The sequence below is a fragment of the Penicillium rubens genome (assembly GCF_028828025.1).
Source record: "Penicillium rubens strain IBT 27055 chromosome Unknown utg000002l_segment0_segment0, whole genome shotgun sequence".
NCBI lineage: Eukaryota > Fungi > Ascomycota > Eurotiomycetes > Eurotiales > Aspergillaceae > Penicillium > Penicillium rubens.
The window spans coordinates 4,404,449-4,420,786 of record NW_026890600.1 but is presented as its reverse complement, the minus strand read 5'-3'; the positions used below and the strand labels follow the sequence as shown (position 1 = coordinate 4,420,786).

The 16,338-nt window shown below is 50.4% G+C and overlaps 7 protein-coding genes across 7 annotated transcripts; 4 read left to right on the top strand and 3 right to left on the bottom strand.

The window, feature by feature from the left end:
* Window positions 1-47: 47 nt before the first annotated feature.
* Window positions 48-1,718, top strand: N7525_004163 (F-box protein; the record flags this gene model as incomplete). Its single annotated transcript, XM_002566066.1, has 1 exon — window positions 48-1,718. The coding sequence occupies one exon, from the start codon at window positions 48-50 to the stop codon at window positions 1,716-1,718; it is 1,671 nt and encodes a 556-aa protein (XP_002566112.1).
* A 445-nt stretch (window positions 1,719-2,163) lies between these two features.
* On the bottom strand, window positions 2,164-3,446 carry N7525_004162 (3-deoxy-7-phosphoheptulonate synthase; the record flags this gene model as incomplete). The annotated part of the gene is made up of 4 exons (XM_002566067.2): window positions 2,164-2,315; window positions 2,374-3,279; window positions 3,327-3,381; window positions 3,441-3,446. 4 exons carry the CDS (start codon window positions 3,444-3,446, stop codon window positions 2,164-2,166), a joined length of 1,119 nt encoding a protein of 372 aa, XP_002566113.2.
* Window positions 3,447-3,843: 397 nt separating this feature from the next.
* Window positions 3,844-6,349, bottom strand: N7525_004161 (uncharacterized protein; the record flags this gene model as incomplete). The annotated part of the gene is made up of 2 exons (XM_061212939.1): window positions 3,844-4,074; window positions 4,124-6,349. 2 exons carry the CDS (start codon window positions 6,347-6,349, stop codon window positions 3,844-3,846), a joined length of 2,457 nt encoding a protein of 818 aa, XP_061069960.1.
* An 809-nt stretch (window positions 6,350-7,158) lies between these two features.
* Window positions 7,159-8,397, top strand: N7525_004160 (uncharacterized protein; the record flags this gene model as incomplete). The annotated part of the gene is made up of 1 exon (XM_002566069.1): window positions 7,159-8,397. One exon carries the CDS (start codon window positions 7,159-7,161, stop codon window positions 8,395-8,397), a length of 1,239 nt encoding a protein of 412 aa, XP_002566115.1.
* A 489-nt stretch (window positions 8,398-8,886) lies between these two features.
* N7525_004159 (ubiquinol--cytochrome-c reductase catalytic subunit CYT1) lies at window positions 8,887-10,173 on the bottom strand (the record flags this gene model as incomplete). Its single annotated transcript, XM_002566070.1, has 5 exons — window positions 8,887-9,155; window positions 9,212-9,609; window positions 9,678-9,740; window positions 9,851-10,008; window positions 10,105-10,173. The coding sequence occupies 5 exons, from the start codon at window positions 10,171-10,173 to the stop codon at window positions 8,887-8,889; spliced, it is 957 nt and encodes a 318-aa protein (XP_002566116.1).
* Window positions 10,174-11,384: 1,211 nt separating this feature from the next.
* N7525_004158 (uncharacterized protein) lies at window positions 11,385-14,175 on the top strand (the record flags this gene model as incomplete). The annotated part of the gene is made up of 3 exons (XM_002566071.2): window positions 11,385-11,496; window positions 11,558-13,850; window positions 13,905-14,175. The coding sequence occupies 3 exons, from the start codon at window positions 11,385-11,387 to the stop codon at window positions 14,173-14,175; spliced, it is 2,676 nt and encodes an 891-aa protein (XP_002566117.2).
* Window positions 14,176-15,089: 914 nt separating this feature from the next.
* N7525_004157 (putative extracellular SCP domain protein Pry1) lies at window positions 15,090-16,128 on the top strand (the record flags this gene model as incomplete). Its single annotated transcript, XM_002566072.1, has 2 exons — window positions 15,090-15,389; window positions 15,442-16,128. The coding sequence occupies 2 exons, from the start codon at window positions 15,090-15,092 to the stop codon at window positions 16,126-16,128; spliced, it is 987 nt and encodes a 328-aa protein (XP_002566118.1).
* Window positions 16,129-16,338: the final 210 nt, after the last annotated feature.

Here is a 16,338-nt window from a genome sequence, read left to right as displayed (position 1 = left end):
TCAATCTTTATCTGGTTTTACTCGTATAGACGTGACAGCCGTTCACGATGGGCTCAACTCCACTCGCCCGTCTCCCTTGCGACTGCTGGGTACAGATACTAGGATATCTACCAAAACAGGATTTGAATAACCTGTCACGAGTTTCCCACGACATCCGTGACTCAACTGAGCTCTTCCTGTATCGAAGCATTCACTGGGACTGGACGAAACCCCCGACCCCCAAAATAATGGCCCTCTTGCAGACTATCTCCAAGCGACCAGAGTTGGCTGACTACATCTGGCATGTCAGCTTTGTATGCTGGGACCCGGAATCCGAGCAAAGAGAGGATTACCTCCCCAGAGGAGGGGTGGCTGGCTGGGCTAAGTTGATGATGCATTTTCAGCTCGCTCTCGAATGGTCACGGAAGGTGGTTCGAGACGCGAAATGCCCGTCAGAGCTCATTACCAGATGGCACGGAGCACTGTATGATGGAGAGCCGCACGCCTACGCCGCGGTGCTGATCTCGCAACTGCACAACCTTCGCAGCCTTCGACTGAACTTTTCGTTCGTGCTTGAGGGTGGCTTCGTCGGGGAAATGTTGCATCATTCTCTCTTCGGGGACGCACCCCCTGGCGCACTTAGCCGGTTTTCGAAATTGGAAATGGCCGACTATGCAAGCAACTTGCCTTCCTCGGACTTCCACCGCAATCGGAGATCCGTCGAGGCCTGTCAATTCGTCCCCTGGTTCCACCTTCCTTCCTTGCACACTCTCGAGATATGGCTCCATAATGCGGATGAACTCGTTGCTTCCGCTCCGCAGACGTCGCCAAGACACTTGAATTTGCCAAACTTACGCAGACTTGTTATTGCCAAGACACGTGCAAGGCCCCAGTACATCGCTACAATACTGTCTCAACTGCCATATCTGGAGTCCTTGCATGTGGGCTTGGCCTACAATTGCCGGGCAACAGCCGACTTTCTCTGGAATCTTGAGCGGCTCCTTCCTGCCATACAAAATCGAGGACAATCGATCAAGCATCTCTCTCTCAGCGTGGAGATTCTCCCATGTTGTCGCGCAAGCGGCCTTCTGAATCCGCCGCATGAAGGTGGGAAGCGTTTTCGTGGCTTTTTGAATAAGTTTCCCAAACTGAAATCGGCCTCTTTACCGCTTCAATTTCTCCTCGGTTGGGGTAGTCGCCCCCTCAAACTTCGGGACGTGCTGCCACCAACTCTTGAAGCCCTTCATATAAGCTCCGACCTCTGTCTAGAGTCAGATTGGATGTTATTCGAATATGAATCACTCATGGCATTGGAGTTATTAATGAGACACAAAGAAAGAGGCTCTCACCCTTCTCTCCAAACTTTCTCCTACCATGGAGTGCATGTGCCCGATGCTGAGCGCGGTGCTCTGGTCACCGATGAGGGATTTTACTTCCGCTACCTGGTTAAGCGGGAAGCGTTGAATCTATTCTGTTGCCGGCAAGGGTACAGTCTATTTCCTCGTTATTCTGACTGCGCAAATGGTTTCATGGCGAAGAGCGTGACATTGATAAACGATGTAACTTACTGTCTCCCTTGGCCGTTCGTAGCGGTCGACGAGCTCCCCGCAAGCATGCCTCGATATTCTATCTTCAAACCGGCTAGACCATCGAATGCGGCCTCTGCTAATTTGAACCCAACTGATGCAAACCCAACTGATGCCAACCCAACTGATGCAAATCCAACTGAGGCCAACTGAACTGATGCCAACTTGACAATCCAACCCGACGCATATCCAACCTGACGGTCAACGTGTATGAATAGCTAATACTTTCGGAAAAGGAAAATGGAAATGAAGAAAAAAAAATTACATAGCGAATATGATTTGTCTCCTTTTTTTAGGTCCCTTCCATCTAAGATATATAAGCATTTTAGCCCAGGTGCAGGGCCCGAGGTCGGCTTCAACGAGATAGCCGTGGACCCTGATGACGGCATAGGGCTAACTTTCCAAGGTTGGCCCCATATCCACCAAATAACTATACAAAGTAAGAATATTTCGCTATGCTGGTAGAAGCTGTAATGGGAAAACTACCATGGAATGTTGAGTTTCAAGGCCGAAAGAAGTAATATCATTGAACTTTTTATCCACTTTGACACGCTTAAGAAATGCCCCGTCATAATTAACTTGATTATCTCAACACAGCTTATTTCGTTTCCGATTTCTCGCGACGAGCGCGAACACCTTGAGCCAGAGTCTCCAGTACTGACTCGGTATCCTCCCAGTTGATGCAAGCATCCGTGATACTGACACCGTACTTGAGACCGGCCTTGCCCTCCGCGGGGACCTTCTGGTTGCCTAACACAAGTCAGTACAAACGGCTCTCTATAGACATCAAAATCTGCAAAAGACTCACCCTCGTTGATGTTACTCTCAATCATAACACCCATAATAGCATCCTCACCGGCAGCGAGCTGCTCAGCAAGCACAGCAGCGACCTTAGGCTGGTTCTTGTGGTTTTTCTCCGAGTTACCGTGGCTGCAGTCAACCATAAGACGGGGACGCATGCCCTTAGCAGAGAGCTTGGACTTAGCATCCGCGATGCTGGCAGCATCGTAGTTGGGGCCCTTCTTGCCACCGCGAAGAATAACGAAGCAATCAGGGTTACCGACGGTTCCGACAATGGAGACAACACCGGGCTTAGTGACGGACAGGAAGTGGTGGGGGTGCTTGACGGAGCCAATAGCATCAACAGCGACATCGAGCGAGCCGTCGGTGCCGTTCTTGAATCCGACGGGGAAAGACAGACCGGAGGAAAGCTCACGGTGGACCTGGGACTCGGTGGTGCGTGCACCGACAGCACCGACCGACAGACAGTCGGCCAAGAACTGGGGGGAGATTGTGTCGAGCATCTCGCTGGCGATGGGCATGCCCTTGTTGGTCAGGTCGACGAAGAGCTGGCGCGACACGCGGAGACCCTTGTTGATCTGGAAGCTGTTGTCGATGTCGGGATCGTTGATCAGACCTTTCCAGCCGACGGTTGTGCGTGGCTTCTCGAGGTACGAGCGCATCACGATTAGCAGCTCGTCGGCGTACTTCTCCTTCATCTTCAGTAGGCGATCGCAGTATTCAAGGGCCATTTCTGGGTCGTGGATGGAGCATGGTCCGATCACTACCATCAGACGCTGGCGCTGGGTATCTGCGCCATGGACAACCTCGACGGCTTCTTTACGTCCTTGGAGTACAGTCTGTCGTGACTTCTCGGTCAATGCGATCTCATGTTGGAGGAGATTGGGAGGGGTGAGAGGGTTGTAGCCGAGAACTAAAGCTGTTAGAGACCAATTACGAGTAAAATACTGCCATACTTACTGCGAGAATCTTCCAAATGATCGTGGTTGCCCACATTAGGGTTATCAATGAAGAACTGTGGAATTGGCGACGTCAGCAATGTGAAATTTACGATCAATGAGGGGCTTGACTCACCGACATCGGAGGCAGAGGAGGGGGGGAGAAGATGGAGAGGGCAGGTTTCAGGAGGGCGATTGGGAGAAATGGAGAGTAATTGCAGTGAACAGAAGGATATCGAGTTCTTTAAAAATAAGAAAAATAAGAAAATAAAAAGAAACGGCTCGTGAATGAGTCAAAAGCTCAGAGTATAAGAATTTCCACGTGATCCTCGGTGAATCTCGCCCGGCGCTGGAGTTCCAATCACGGCGAGCGCATTATAAAAATTTGTGGAAAAATGTGGACATTAATATGTTAATATGTTATATTAATATTGATACGAGAAGCCCCCTTGCATGCAATACTGCTGAGCCTGCTGTCACCCTTGAAATAATATGTTGTACATGTAACCTGTGACTTCACCCTCTAGCCTCCGCATCCTTCAGATTGGCCCTTGTTGCACCCGACGGTCGAGCTCCTGCAGTCCACGAACCAGGTCTTGACATATATCTGCATGTTGTTCCTTGACAGATTGCATTTGCTGCCGGTATAGCTGCATTCGTGCTTCTTGCGCCTGGAACAGGTCATCAAGGATCCGACTACACCCCTCTCGGTAGATCTCCAGGACTCGACTGACAGTGGCCTTTTCTGCTGCCAGCTGAGTGGACAAATGCTAATTCCCAGTTAACATGGTTATATGTACACAGACGGTTTTGACTAACCGAATTAGTTTGTTGAAGCAGGTTGTGTGCGTCCTTCTGCGCCACTTGCAAAGTTGATATCCATTCCATATCGTCATGACCGCCCATCGTAGAGGTTCGGTGCGATTTAGCAGCTGGCTGTGTTGACACCGATATATCTGTGCGGAAAGATTGGTCAAGATACTCGTGACTCTTCGAAGGAGCACCACCTAATGCTCTCTCGTCGATCGTTCTCTGTGAGGAACTTGCTTCAATCGTCGATGCTTTCTCCGACTTGGCCGCCTCAGCAGTATCCTTTTGAGAAAATGATGGGCGGTGCTTCTTGGGCGGCGGCCATGGGTGAGATCTCGCCAGTTTTTCCGTTTGGATTCCATATTCCAGGAACATGTCTCTCTTGAACTTGGTCCACATGAGTCTGTCATATCTACTCTCGGTGGAGATACTGCACGACTTTCGATCGTATTCACTTGGACTGGCGTCAGAGTCACTGGTTGTCTCTTCGTGGCTCTTTTCGTCATCCAGGTCAAACTGAGGTGCAACCATACTCTTGGCTGACTGGGGTATGAGTCGGGGACTACCGTTGCTGTCGACAATGCTGGTCTTTGGGACTGATTTTGGGAGCTGGGGGGAAGCGGAATCCAGTTCCATTAGGGATTCTTTGGTGAGAAGAGGCTTTTGAGACTCCGGAGTATGGCTCCCACGTCCCTCAATCCGTCCTGCTATGAGCTCATCGAACTTTCCCACATTTGAAGTCTCCAACGAGCTATCCGCCTGGCTTTCGCACATGTTAGTGCCGTGTGAAGAAGTGGTCGGTGCAGATCTTATGGGTTGCAAGGTGGCAAATCCGGGGATATGTTCCATTCCCATATGGTAATCAAGGATTGAAGGGCCATCACCTAGCAAGCCTCTGCCGGTTTCGAAGTCTGAAGAGCTCGCTGTAGACATCCTGTCATCGCCCAGAAGCCTCCAGAAGCCTGCGTCATCTGCCTCTTCTATCTCCTCCTCCTTGGGCGGAAGTTTCTTGGCAATCAATGCTGGATTAACAGTCTCAGGCTCATTTTGGTTTTGGTGTATCTCAACTGGAATTGTTCCGTCTAGTACGCTTTCGATCTTCGGAGGTTCCAGCACTGTGTCGGTCGGCATTTTCTGGAACTGCTTTTGGGGAGATTCCTCGTATTGTACTGGATCAGATGAGATGACGAGAGGTGCAGCTCGGTTATTGACTGGTTCATTTTGAGAAGGCTCTGCTCCGTGGAGTGCAAGAACCAGCTTGTTACCAACACTCTCTGCTCTACCACGACGTTTGCGATGACTCTTCTCATGAACTGTCTTCGTCTGACTGGTTTGTTTCTCCGAAAGTGCTCTTGACTCCCGGATGGTGACCTTTGAAGTAGTTGTGTGAGACGTTCCTTTGGGATCGATGTCAGAACTTGAGGATACACCGGGCATCATATGAACAGTTTTGTCTTTACTTGTTTGTCTATTGGACTGTGCCCGATGCTCTAGGATGCTGACTTTTGAAGCACGGGACGGTCGTTGGCCATAATCTTCGAAATCCGAGGATGAACCGGTAGTCACCGATGTGCAACTTCTTATCTCGACGATGACACCCCCCGCGCTGGTATTTCCACGCTTGTTGTGGTCCTCTGTCAATGGCAAAGGTTGGTGCGGAGCTTCGGGCGCATTCTCATTGGGCTTCGTGGCATGGTCTTTGTTTTGCCCGTCCAAGGGAACCGTGTCAGGAGGCTCACTATTACCCAGAGGGGCTGCAGGATGCAAATTGCCTGCAGTAAGCGTTACCAATGGCAATTGTGGCCCTCTGGTGCTACCCTCTTTGGTAGCAGTGCTCTTCTTCGTGTTTGACTTCCTGCGTTTGGCCGGGGCTGTTTGTGGCTTTGACGGTATTGTTCGCTTGCTTCCTGTGTTTTTGGCAACTGTCTTCGGTCGGTTCGGGTCTGTATCGACTACGGAGGTGCCCCCACGGGTTCCTTTATTCTCAGCTATCTCATTGGGTGTAGGACGAAGATCTTCATCCCAGTCCACTTCTTGAGGATTGGATTTGGGCGGTCTTGGTTTTGTGAGCTTCAGTCGAACAAGCTTCGACTCTGAAGGCTGGGATGGAGGGGCTTTGGGTTGTTGGCGACTTGGGCCTGTGAGACCGTGTCCCGAACTCGCTGCGTCTTTGATCGTCGCCTTTCTCCCGGTGTCTGGATTAATTGGTGCAGGTGAGACCCGAGCTGCCTTCATGGCTGCTACCGTCGTACACTTGAAATCAGAACATGAAGAGGGACGTAAAGGAAAAAAGGAGCAAAGGGAGCTCTCCGGAGCTTCCCAGCTAATGAGGGTGCTGAACTAAGCCCAGCTCCAGCGGGCATACGGCATGGATCACATGATACCTCAACTATAACTTCGAATGTCCTACTATTATCCATATACACATAATGAAGAGAGTATAGATCAGGGATGATCAATGGTTGATTTACAGATATGACCAAGATAGGTATCAGTAGAGTTAATTTTTATTGATCCTTTTACAGGTAGGTGACTGTGGACGAGTATACATATTCAAATGCATGTCAAAGGACGTATACTCTTATATGTTTACTTGCCCTTGAATAGATCTACAAATGCCGAGATTGATAAATCTAGATTTTCTGGGGATAAAGTGTTCTATTTTTATCTCAAGTTGCGTGCTTGTTAAAAAGCACCTTCCCCATAATATTCTCCATAAGTTATTCCTCAGACTACCTAGGTACCTAGGTAGTTCTTAACTACTCACATACCATCCTTAACTTCCATCCTGACTCTCAGCGTCAATGACCCCTTGAGAATTGATACATCCAAGGGTTCAATCCTCATCCGTCGGCCCGTACAAGCTCCGCGATCCGCGATCCACGATTAATAATCGTCGGCATTCGATATGGTTCGCTGACAATATATCAATTCATGCGGCTGAGAAGCTTTATAAGCAATGCAGGTTAACTCACGCCTAATAACCCTGGTTGCTGCCAGGTGTCATGTTTCATACGCCCAATATTGCGTTATAACTCCGCACAATGACACAACAAGCGCCGCACGCCGAAGATGCGCCAGCTTCTCGATTCCGGTTCAATGCAACTCAGCCTCTAGACCGGCTTCAAGCTGCCCTTGCTAAGCCTGCGAAAGTCGAACTCGAGACCGACCCTATTCCCAGAACGAATGTTGCACGCCGTCGGGCCTCAAGCGTTGCCGCTTCCCTCGAACAAGACGAGACTCTTCCAGAGAAGATCACCGAGCAACAGGAACACGGGATTGGTGTGTCGGAAACTGTCGCCAGGGATGAGACGGTTCTGTACCTCGCGTACGGGTCAAACCTAGCTTCCAAGACTTTTCGCGGAGTGCGCGGCATCAAACCACTCTCGCAGATCTGTGTACTTGTCCCCGAACTCCGTCTCACCTTCGATCTTCCCGGAGTACCGTACGCAGAGCCATGTTTCGCAGGCACGCAATACAGGGATGTTTCTCCTCCAGACAACGGGACCGGACTCCAAGATGACGAGAGAGACGTGTCGGACAGTGAATGTCTGTCAGAGAAGGCCGCGCTCTTAAGTCGGACACGGCAGGTGGAGAAAGCGCCGGATTGTGACAAGCGTCAATGGCACAAGCCTCTAGTCGGAGTCGTCTACGAAGTCACACTAGCCGACTACGCGAAGATTATCGCCACAGAGGGCGGTGGTCGTGGATACCGCGACTGTGTCATCGATTGTCATCCCTTCCATCAATCCTACGATCCCTCCGACCCCGTCCCGGATTACCCCACAACACCAGCTTTCAAGGCACGCACCCTTCTCTCACCAGCTGCAGACGATGCCCGGTTTAAATCGCAATCCCAGAAAGGTGATGCGCTTCTGGCCAGTGGTCCACAGCTGTCGTGGTGGTATACAATCTGCTTGCATTTCCGGCCGGATCCTAACTACGCTCAGCCCTCGGCCCGCTACCTTGGATTGATCAAGACTGGCGCTGCGGAACATGATCTGCCTGTTTCATATCGAGAATATCTTGCGCAGATCAAAACTTATCATATCACAACCACGCGCCAGAAGATCGGGAAGGTGATCTTCCTGGCTATGTGGGCGCCTTTGTTGATTTTGACTTTGATGCTATCCAGGGTATTTGCAGGTCCTGATGGGCGTATGCCGCCGTGGCTGGTGGCTTTAGCCAATATCGTGTTTTCGTGTGTGTGGAATAGCTATGACTGTTTCTTCGCTCCTGTATTTGGGGATGGCGAGCGGACTATAGGTGATACCCGGGCCTGAAACTACTTCTGGGCCGTTTTTGATGGAGTTTATAGCTATGTAGATTCTTGCATACATAATACAACAATTAGAGAACAAATCGTTTGTACACCACTCATGTCGTTGCCGAGTTGCGTAACATACCATATCATATTCCGATGATACAGACATGTACATCCACACTGCAACTCTAGAGACTTATTACATATGTAATAGTCTCATCTGTCATAATCACAAAGGAAATTAAATTCAGATGACTCCTCGAAGCACACAGTTTTCGAAAGGAAATGAAAAAAAGAATATATCTAGGATACAGATACAGGTGTTCGGGGAGCGTTCTAACAAAACACAGACACAGCGACCAATAGATAGACACAAAAATGACGGAACAGAGAGGCCTCTTTGAAGCACCTGTATCAAAACCGGGAATGTGGTATGGGTTCCCCAGGTCGTACCGGCCCCTTCAGCCTCTCACATTTTCCCACTCAAAAAAAGGCCTTGCTGCAACATTTAACGGCGGGGGCCGATCGGGGGGCTGTACACGATCTTGCGGGTCTTGAGAGGGGCCCACTTGTAGCGCTTGACCCAGACGGAGACGGCGAACAGACCGGTCAGGAGGGCAACGGCCTTGACACCCATCTTCTTGCGCTCGTCCATCTCGGGCTCGGCGGACCAGTTCAGGAACTCGACGACATCCTTAGCCATCTGGGAGGTGGTGGCGGGGGTACCGTCCTCGTACTCGACAACACCGTCGAACAGGACACGGGCCATAGCAATACCTATCACTGAGTCAGAAACGCTAAAAAGACAATATTATGGGCTTGTCGTTACGTACCGGTACCGGGGAAGTAAGGGTTGAAGTTCATGCCCTCGGCGACGGCAGCACCAGCGGGAGGCTCATCGGGGTAACCGGTCAGCAAGCTGAAGATGTAGTTGCAGCCACCGTGACGGCCCTTGGTGATCAAGCTGAGATCGGGAGGAAGAGCACCGCCGTTGGCGGCACGAGCGGCCTCCTCGTTGGGGTAGGGAGCGGGAATGTAGTCGGAAAGCTTGCCGGGGCGCTTCTCGATCTCGCCCTCGTTGTTGGGCTCGGTGTCGTACTCGTGCTCCTCGGCGAAGGCCTTCATCTCGTCTACGGTGTGCATGGTGCCGACCATTGAGCGCCAGGGGACACGAGAGAGGGAGTGGCAGGAGGCGCAAACCTCACGGTAGACCTGGAAACCACGGCGGAGACTTGGACGGGGTCAGTACAATGTATGCTGGTGAGAGCAAAAATGTGACTTTGGGAAAAGAGCACTCACGCGGCGTGATCGAAAGTCTTGTTGAACCGCTCGTGCACCCAGGGGTACTGAGTAGCGTGGAGTCTGGATAAAATCAACTGTTAGCTTCCGCCATTGTTGTCAACCTGGATCACACAATGCTCGGCTGGACCGAAGCCAGAAGTACGGCGATCTTCCTGGGGCATTTCACTCACCCCTCCTCAGCAGGTGTCATGGCGAAGGCCTCTTGACCGTAGAGGTGGTAGTACCATGCGGTGGAACCGGCGGCGGCGGCAGTTGCAAGCGCAGCAGTGAGTGTGAGGTAGAAGGGGGAGCTGGCGGCCTCGGCGCCGGCGGCGGTGGAAGAGGCACGCTGTTGAATATTAGCAACGGAGCCCTTCTTTAATTCAATACAGGCTCAAGGAGCCAATTGTCCTCTTCCGTGAAGATCAATGGGGTGAGGGCGTACCGTGGACTTCCCGAGGGACTGGCGGGCGACGGCCCGGTTGGACGCGCGCAAAATGGAACGTCCCAGCATGACGAAGTTTAACCCAAGCAATTGAATTTGATCGGGAATGGGTGCTGTATCGCCAAAGCGAGAGGGGGGTGGGTGGGGAGAGGAGGGGGGATGGTACAGGAGAGAGGTGCTGGAAGTTGAGGTCGAAGTCGAAGAAACTTGACATTGATGATTACCCCCTTGCTCTGATTGGCTCCCGGCCACGCTAGAAAACCGACTCTCGGAACATCACAATTCTGTGGACTTACATTGGATTGATCTATATAAAATAGACTAGTTCATTATAATAATTCATTAGATTCTGTCTATAGCTTCTTGTTCTTCTCGTGGTCCTGTGTTCTCGCTTTTTTTTTGCTCCGGTTGTGCGTGTCCCGGGATTCACCGAGAAAAACACGCATCGCCGGAACAGTGTGTGCTATTCGAATATAGCTAGGAGATGTCCAAACCGGGTTGCTAATTGCTAGCTATACATATATCAACTAGTCTATATTTCCCCCAGTATTCACTGTCTTCCTCAAGTGTCGAGGTATTCCAAAATTCCCTGTACTCCCACACATAGCTAAGTATTGCTACAAGCTATGTTTAGCTACCTATATCAGCTTTTATTGCAGATTGCATCATATCAGGAGAATCCCATTGATCTATGTGACTTCGGAGGCCCCCATTGGTCCAAGAAAAAGGAGTTGGGATTGAGAAGTTATGTTCTGTGTCAGATCTCGACCCTAGTCACGATGTATATATTTAGTCACCATTTAGGCGAAGTTGTGCTAACGTCTCCAACTTGTGTAAATCATTCTCCCCATGTTTACCAAGTCTCCGTCTTTGAGCTTTCAACAGCGTTAGAGCCCAAGTTTCATTCAATCCACTTATTTTCGTCCAATTGAAGAAACACTAATTCATTTACATCGTACAAAGCTACTGCGTATGAGAGGGCGGTGTACATTTTGCCAGCCGGGGAGGCGGCGGCGTTGGACCCTGTCCGTGCGTGGTGATCGTGCAGCCATTGGAATGTGGTTTTTGATTTGCTGTTGAGGAACAAGTGGTTAGATGTGAAGATGTCTGCATGAGCATTTGATACCAAAGCTACCACCAAGACGCCGTGTCTGCTCGATATTGAGACCGGACCACCCTCTACAACCCCGCGGGACAGCTTGGAGCGAGTCCGAGGCCGCCTTAATTCCCGAGCTCCCCACGACTGCTCTCTCTACCGATGAAGAGTCCAGGAACACAATATGCCAGGTGCAAAAAAAGGGCCTACGGCTGCAGCTCGGCCACGCAGAGATGTGCTGGCCTCGCTGCGCATGGCATCAATGGAAGACATCTCCAGAGCTGCTCTTCCGGCAGGTACGCAATGTGAAGACATACAGTGGCAAGGGAGATACATAGCTGACAGAAGGGCAAACAGAGATCGTATCCTCTATTCTCGACTATGTCGGCCCCGTTGATCTGATCCGAGCGGCACGGTCCTGCAAGCTTATGCACGAGATGGCGTACGATGACACTCGATGGGTACACAAGCTGAAACGAATCGGGTGTTGGGACGAAGCAGATGCTAGAAAGCATGCCGAAGTGGTATTTGGGACAGTCGCCAACATGGAAGCCGTCGAGAAACAAGAGGAGGCTGAGCTGGGCGATGGACCAGTCCCTGCGATCACTGTTGGGGATGACCCTTCCAATGACCTGAAAGGAATATCCGATGGATTCGATAAGATCGAATTAGTGAATACGGCGTCGCAACCAGATATGTTCCAGGATATCCTGGATGAACCCGTCCTGACGGTGTTGAAGCAGGCGAGGTCAATCCGGGGCGAGGCGCGTCAGGAATACGGCAAGATACATGCTGCACTAGCACCGTTCTATGAGGATATCGTGCGATCTGGACCATCGCCTGAGAACTTGGTTTTCGCGAAATACAAAGATCCGCTGGCCCAAGCGCAAATACTGGCACAGTTGGTAATGTTCTCCAAGTCTGATATGACGCAAGGATGGGACGAGCGGGTGGACCGTTTAGAGCGTACAGTCTCGATGTTTGAGACTGCTGCGCTGAAGGAATTCCGCCAGGGGTATGAAGCCGACGATATTGACGGGACCATGCGAAAATACGCACACATTCTATGGACACTCAACGGTGGGCAAGCTGCCGTGGATCTCTTTATCCATCACAATCACCTGATGACTCGGAAGTCCGACCTAGGAAGCGTCGCTTCCTGCATTGACGGATCGACTGGCCAGGTCAAAATGGAGCAAACACAGGCTTTTTTTACACGTCTCAGTGTCGCCTTCAACGATGAAATATCCATTATGAACCGCGTCTTTCCCCCGGCCTTGGACGTCTCATCAACCTTTATGTCGAAAGTTGGGCAAGATGTGTTATATCCTTTCCTCACGGCAATATTTGATGAGCTGCATCGCGTCAACATCAAGTCATACCTCACTGCAATCTCGACGACTTTTGTCCAATGCATGAACCTCTCGGAGGCTCTGCTTCCCATACGAGGCTCTGATGCTAAATTCGACGAGTATCTTGATAATGTCGTGATCAAGATCTACGAGCCACACCTCGACCTGTATTTGGCAGAAGAGCTTGATTTTTTCAAGAAGGCCTGTGAATCTACCGTGAGTGAGTGGGACCGGCATCTCTCTGAACAAGCGGCCTCGACGGAGTCTTTTTTGATGTCAAATGTTAATCGCCAAGCCGACAAGCGAGACTTCCTTACTTCTTTCAAGAAGGTGATCATGATGCCGGTAAACATCCTACCGAGCTTTTCAAGTGCCAAATCAAACGAAGATTCGAAATCAGACACGGAAACAAGCAGTCCAAATCCGTTCCAACCATCCAAAAATACCAATAGATTTTCGACACTATCGTCGCCTGCCCCTGTGGCCGTTGAGGAAGTTCCAACTACAGAGCTGGCAGCAAAAGCGGCTATAATGAAGACGAAGATGGAAGGTATCCGCTCGTTGTTTAGCATCGAAATTGCACTTGATCTAGTTCATTCCGCCAAGTCCAGCCTGGAGAGAGCCGCTCAATTTGTGCGACTTGGCGGCGAGTATGGCCATGCCGCGAAGCAACAATGCGAGGCAATTTTCGTCGCTCTGCTACGTATATTGGGGCACCAGCACGTTATCGTCGGATTCGATAAAGCTGTCAGTCACCTATCCAACTACCGGCCTCGCGAACAAGGGGACCGCGACCAATCTGGGGTCGAGCCCCTGGTCACCTTTTTGGAACTGGTCAATGTCGGCGATTTGATCTTGCAAATGATGGATGTATTCTATGAGCAGGAATTGATCGGCATGAGATTGACTGATAGAAACGATTTTGTGGATCCCGCCAATAAAGAAAAGAAAAAGTTCGAACAGATGCTCGATGAACGTGTCGCGGCTGGCCTGAATAAAGGAATTGACGTTCTCATGGAAGAAGTTGACTATATTCTGGCAACGCGCCAACTAGCCACCGATTTCAACCCCGGCGTTTCCTCAGATCCACACCGACAGACCATGGACGTAGGCGTCAGCGAAGTCGCCATCGCCGTCGTCGACGTGGTCTCATCGCACACGCAGATGTTAGTCGGGAGCACGGACAAGAGCACCCTAGATGTGTTCAATCAAGAAGTCGGGCTCCGCCTATTTACGGCACTCTGTAAACATCTCAAGCGACAGCGCATCAGCGTGGAGGGATCACTCAAGTTGATCAGGTATGTATCTCGGTCTTCAGCCGCGCAAAACGGCAAGCTGACTAGACTTCCTAGTGACATGAACCACTATTTCAAGTATATTCAAACCTTGCGAAACAATGAGCTCCTTCTCTATTTCACGGCGTTCCGTGAGCTCGTGCAGATTTACCTGATCGATCCTGGCCACGCCAAGGAACTGGCGACTGTCATCGCGGATGCAGATCGGTTCCATGGGATCTGGCGTGTGGAAGAGGTCTATGAGTTTGCTGAGCGCCGGGCTGACTGGTACCACGTCAAGCGGGACGTGGAACGAGCTATGTATGGAATTGGTTGCAATGTGATGTAAATGGATACGGATACCCCTGGAAATTGCATAGTGGCATATACCTAGGTAGGGACCTACAACGCGGACATGCATGTTGGCACGGAATACTCTCCTAGGGAGGGTGGAGTGAGTATATAAACAGCGCTTGATGTACAAATATACGCTAGATATTTGCTTCTAGATTCTAGATCCAAGGATTTAATCCCTAGAGGCAAATAAATTGAACAATAATGTCTCCAAGTCATAGTCTCAGCGAGACAAAAGAAAGCGACACGAGACGAACCGACGAAGCCGAAAGATTAACTGCACAAAGAAAATAAAGACAAACCGAAGGATAAAACCACATCTGAATATGAAATATGAAATATCGAACATAGAATATCGAATATATCGAATTGGATACGATGCAACCCAGCCCTAAGAGTCTGACGTCAACGGCGGCTGCTGGAACACGACTGCAGCGTCTGAAACGGACATGAAGAAAAGTGACTGTCCCATCCAACACTTTTGCCTGGTTGCATTCTGAGAATTTCAAAATGTCTTTGAACTTTTATTTTATTCCTGGTTCCCCAGGAACCTTTACCTTTCAGCTGAGTACGAAGTACGTCTTTCGACCCCGTGAAGACGATTATCTGACTGGTTTTCTAGATACCTGCATTGTGTCTGCGTCTATGAGAACACAATACACACAATAAAAGGCTGCGGCTGCCTAAGACAATAGACAATACACGACTATTGCATCACCAGGCATTCTGTCCTAGGGACGTCGTCAGAGCTTAGGACCGTGTCCTAAACCGGATCGGAGCCAGGCGCTACGACAATTGACCCAACGCCCATAAGCAAAAAAACACCTGAGGTCATGCATTAGCAAACTACAGCTAAGACCACCATCTGCTTATAGCTTCAAGTCAAAAAGAAGAACACCGATCATCAAAATGAACCGAAACAATCACGCCAAACCCACACGATGGCTGGCCATCCTTATGCTCCTCACCATGCAAATACTCAACGCAAACGCCGACGTAGTAACCGTCTGGACTACGATAAAATTGCCCGCGCCGACACCAACAGCGCCGCTACATCCATCCTACACATCCCTCGACGAGTTCAAGGACGATATGTTGGAAGTCACGAACGAGTACCGCGCAAATCACGACGCCAACCCGCTGGAATGGAACGATACGCTGGCCGATTACTCGCGCGAGTGGGCTGAAGCCTGTATCTGGAAACATTCGGTGTGTATCATTATCCCCATACCGCGAGATATAAGTGCTAACATCGCCGCAGAAAAGTAGCTACGGCGAGAACCTCGCATACGGATACGGGAATGTCTCTGCTGCTGTGATTGCCTGGGGCGAGGAAAGGAATATGTATAATTTCGGCAAGCCGACGGGCTTCACCGAGGAGACGGGGCATTTCACTCAGTTGGTCTGGAAATCGACTACGCAGGTTGGGTGTGCTGCTTTCAACTGTGGGTATTCGAAGAACGACAAGTCTAAAAGAGATGACGGGGCCGAAGTTCAAGAGGATGTTTTCGAAGAGGATGCCTTTAGAGAGAATGTCTTCGAAGGGGTGATGATGGCGCCTCGTTCTAGCGGGGATGAAGCGGAAGGAGATGGGCTGGAAGGGTTGAAGGCCACGCGAAGTGAGCCGCGGGCTCAGGGGTGGTATGTTGTTTGCGAGTATACACCTCCTGGAAATGTTGTGGGTTCGCATAACTCCTATTTCCGGAAAAACGTCTTGCCAAAGAAGGCGTCTGCCGTTGACTCTTCAACCGAGTCTTCTTCGCCAACAACGCCGGAGTCTTCTTCCACGCCTAGGCCTGAGCCGTCGCCGAATGCTGCGACATCCACTACCATTGGGAGTCAGAGTCAGCCAACGGGAGGTGCTATGAGATTCGCGTTGGACTCGACATTGGGGATAATGCTGGTAGGATTGGGAACTGTGGGCGTGGGAAGGGGGCTTTATACTTGAGATGGCTTACTTTAGACGATTTAAATAAGAGAAATACAAGGTTGAACTTTGCTAGGAACTGGTTTCGTAGCCATCTCTCATGCTTATCCACATTGCACATTTGGTCGGGAGGCGCACCGCTCGATCTATCGATTTTTGGAATGTCCCGATCCTCACTGGGCTTGCCCAGGGGACCTAAAATAAACACAAGGGGACAGAAGGCTGGGTTCA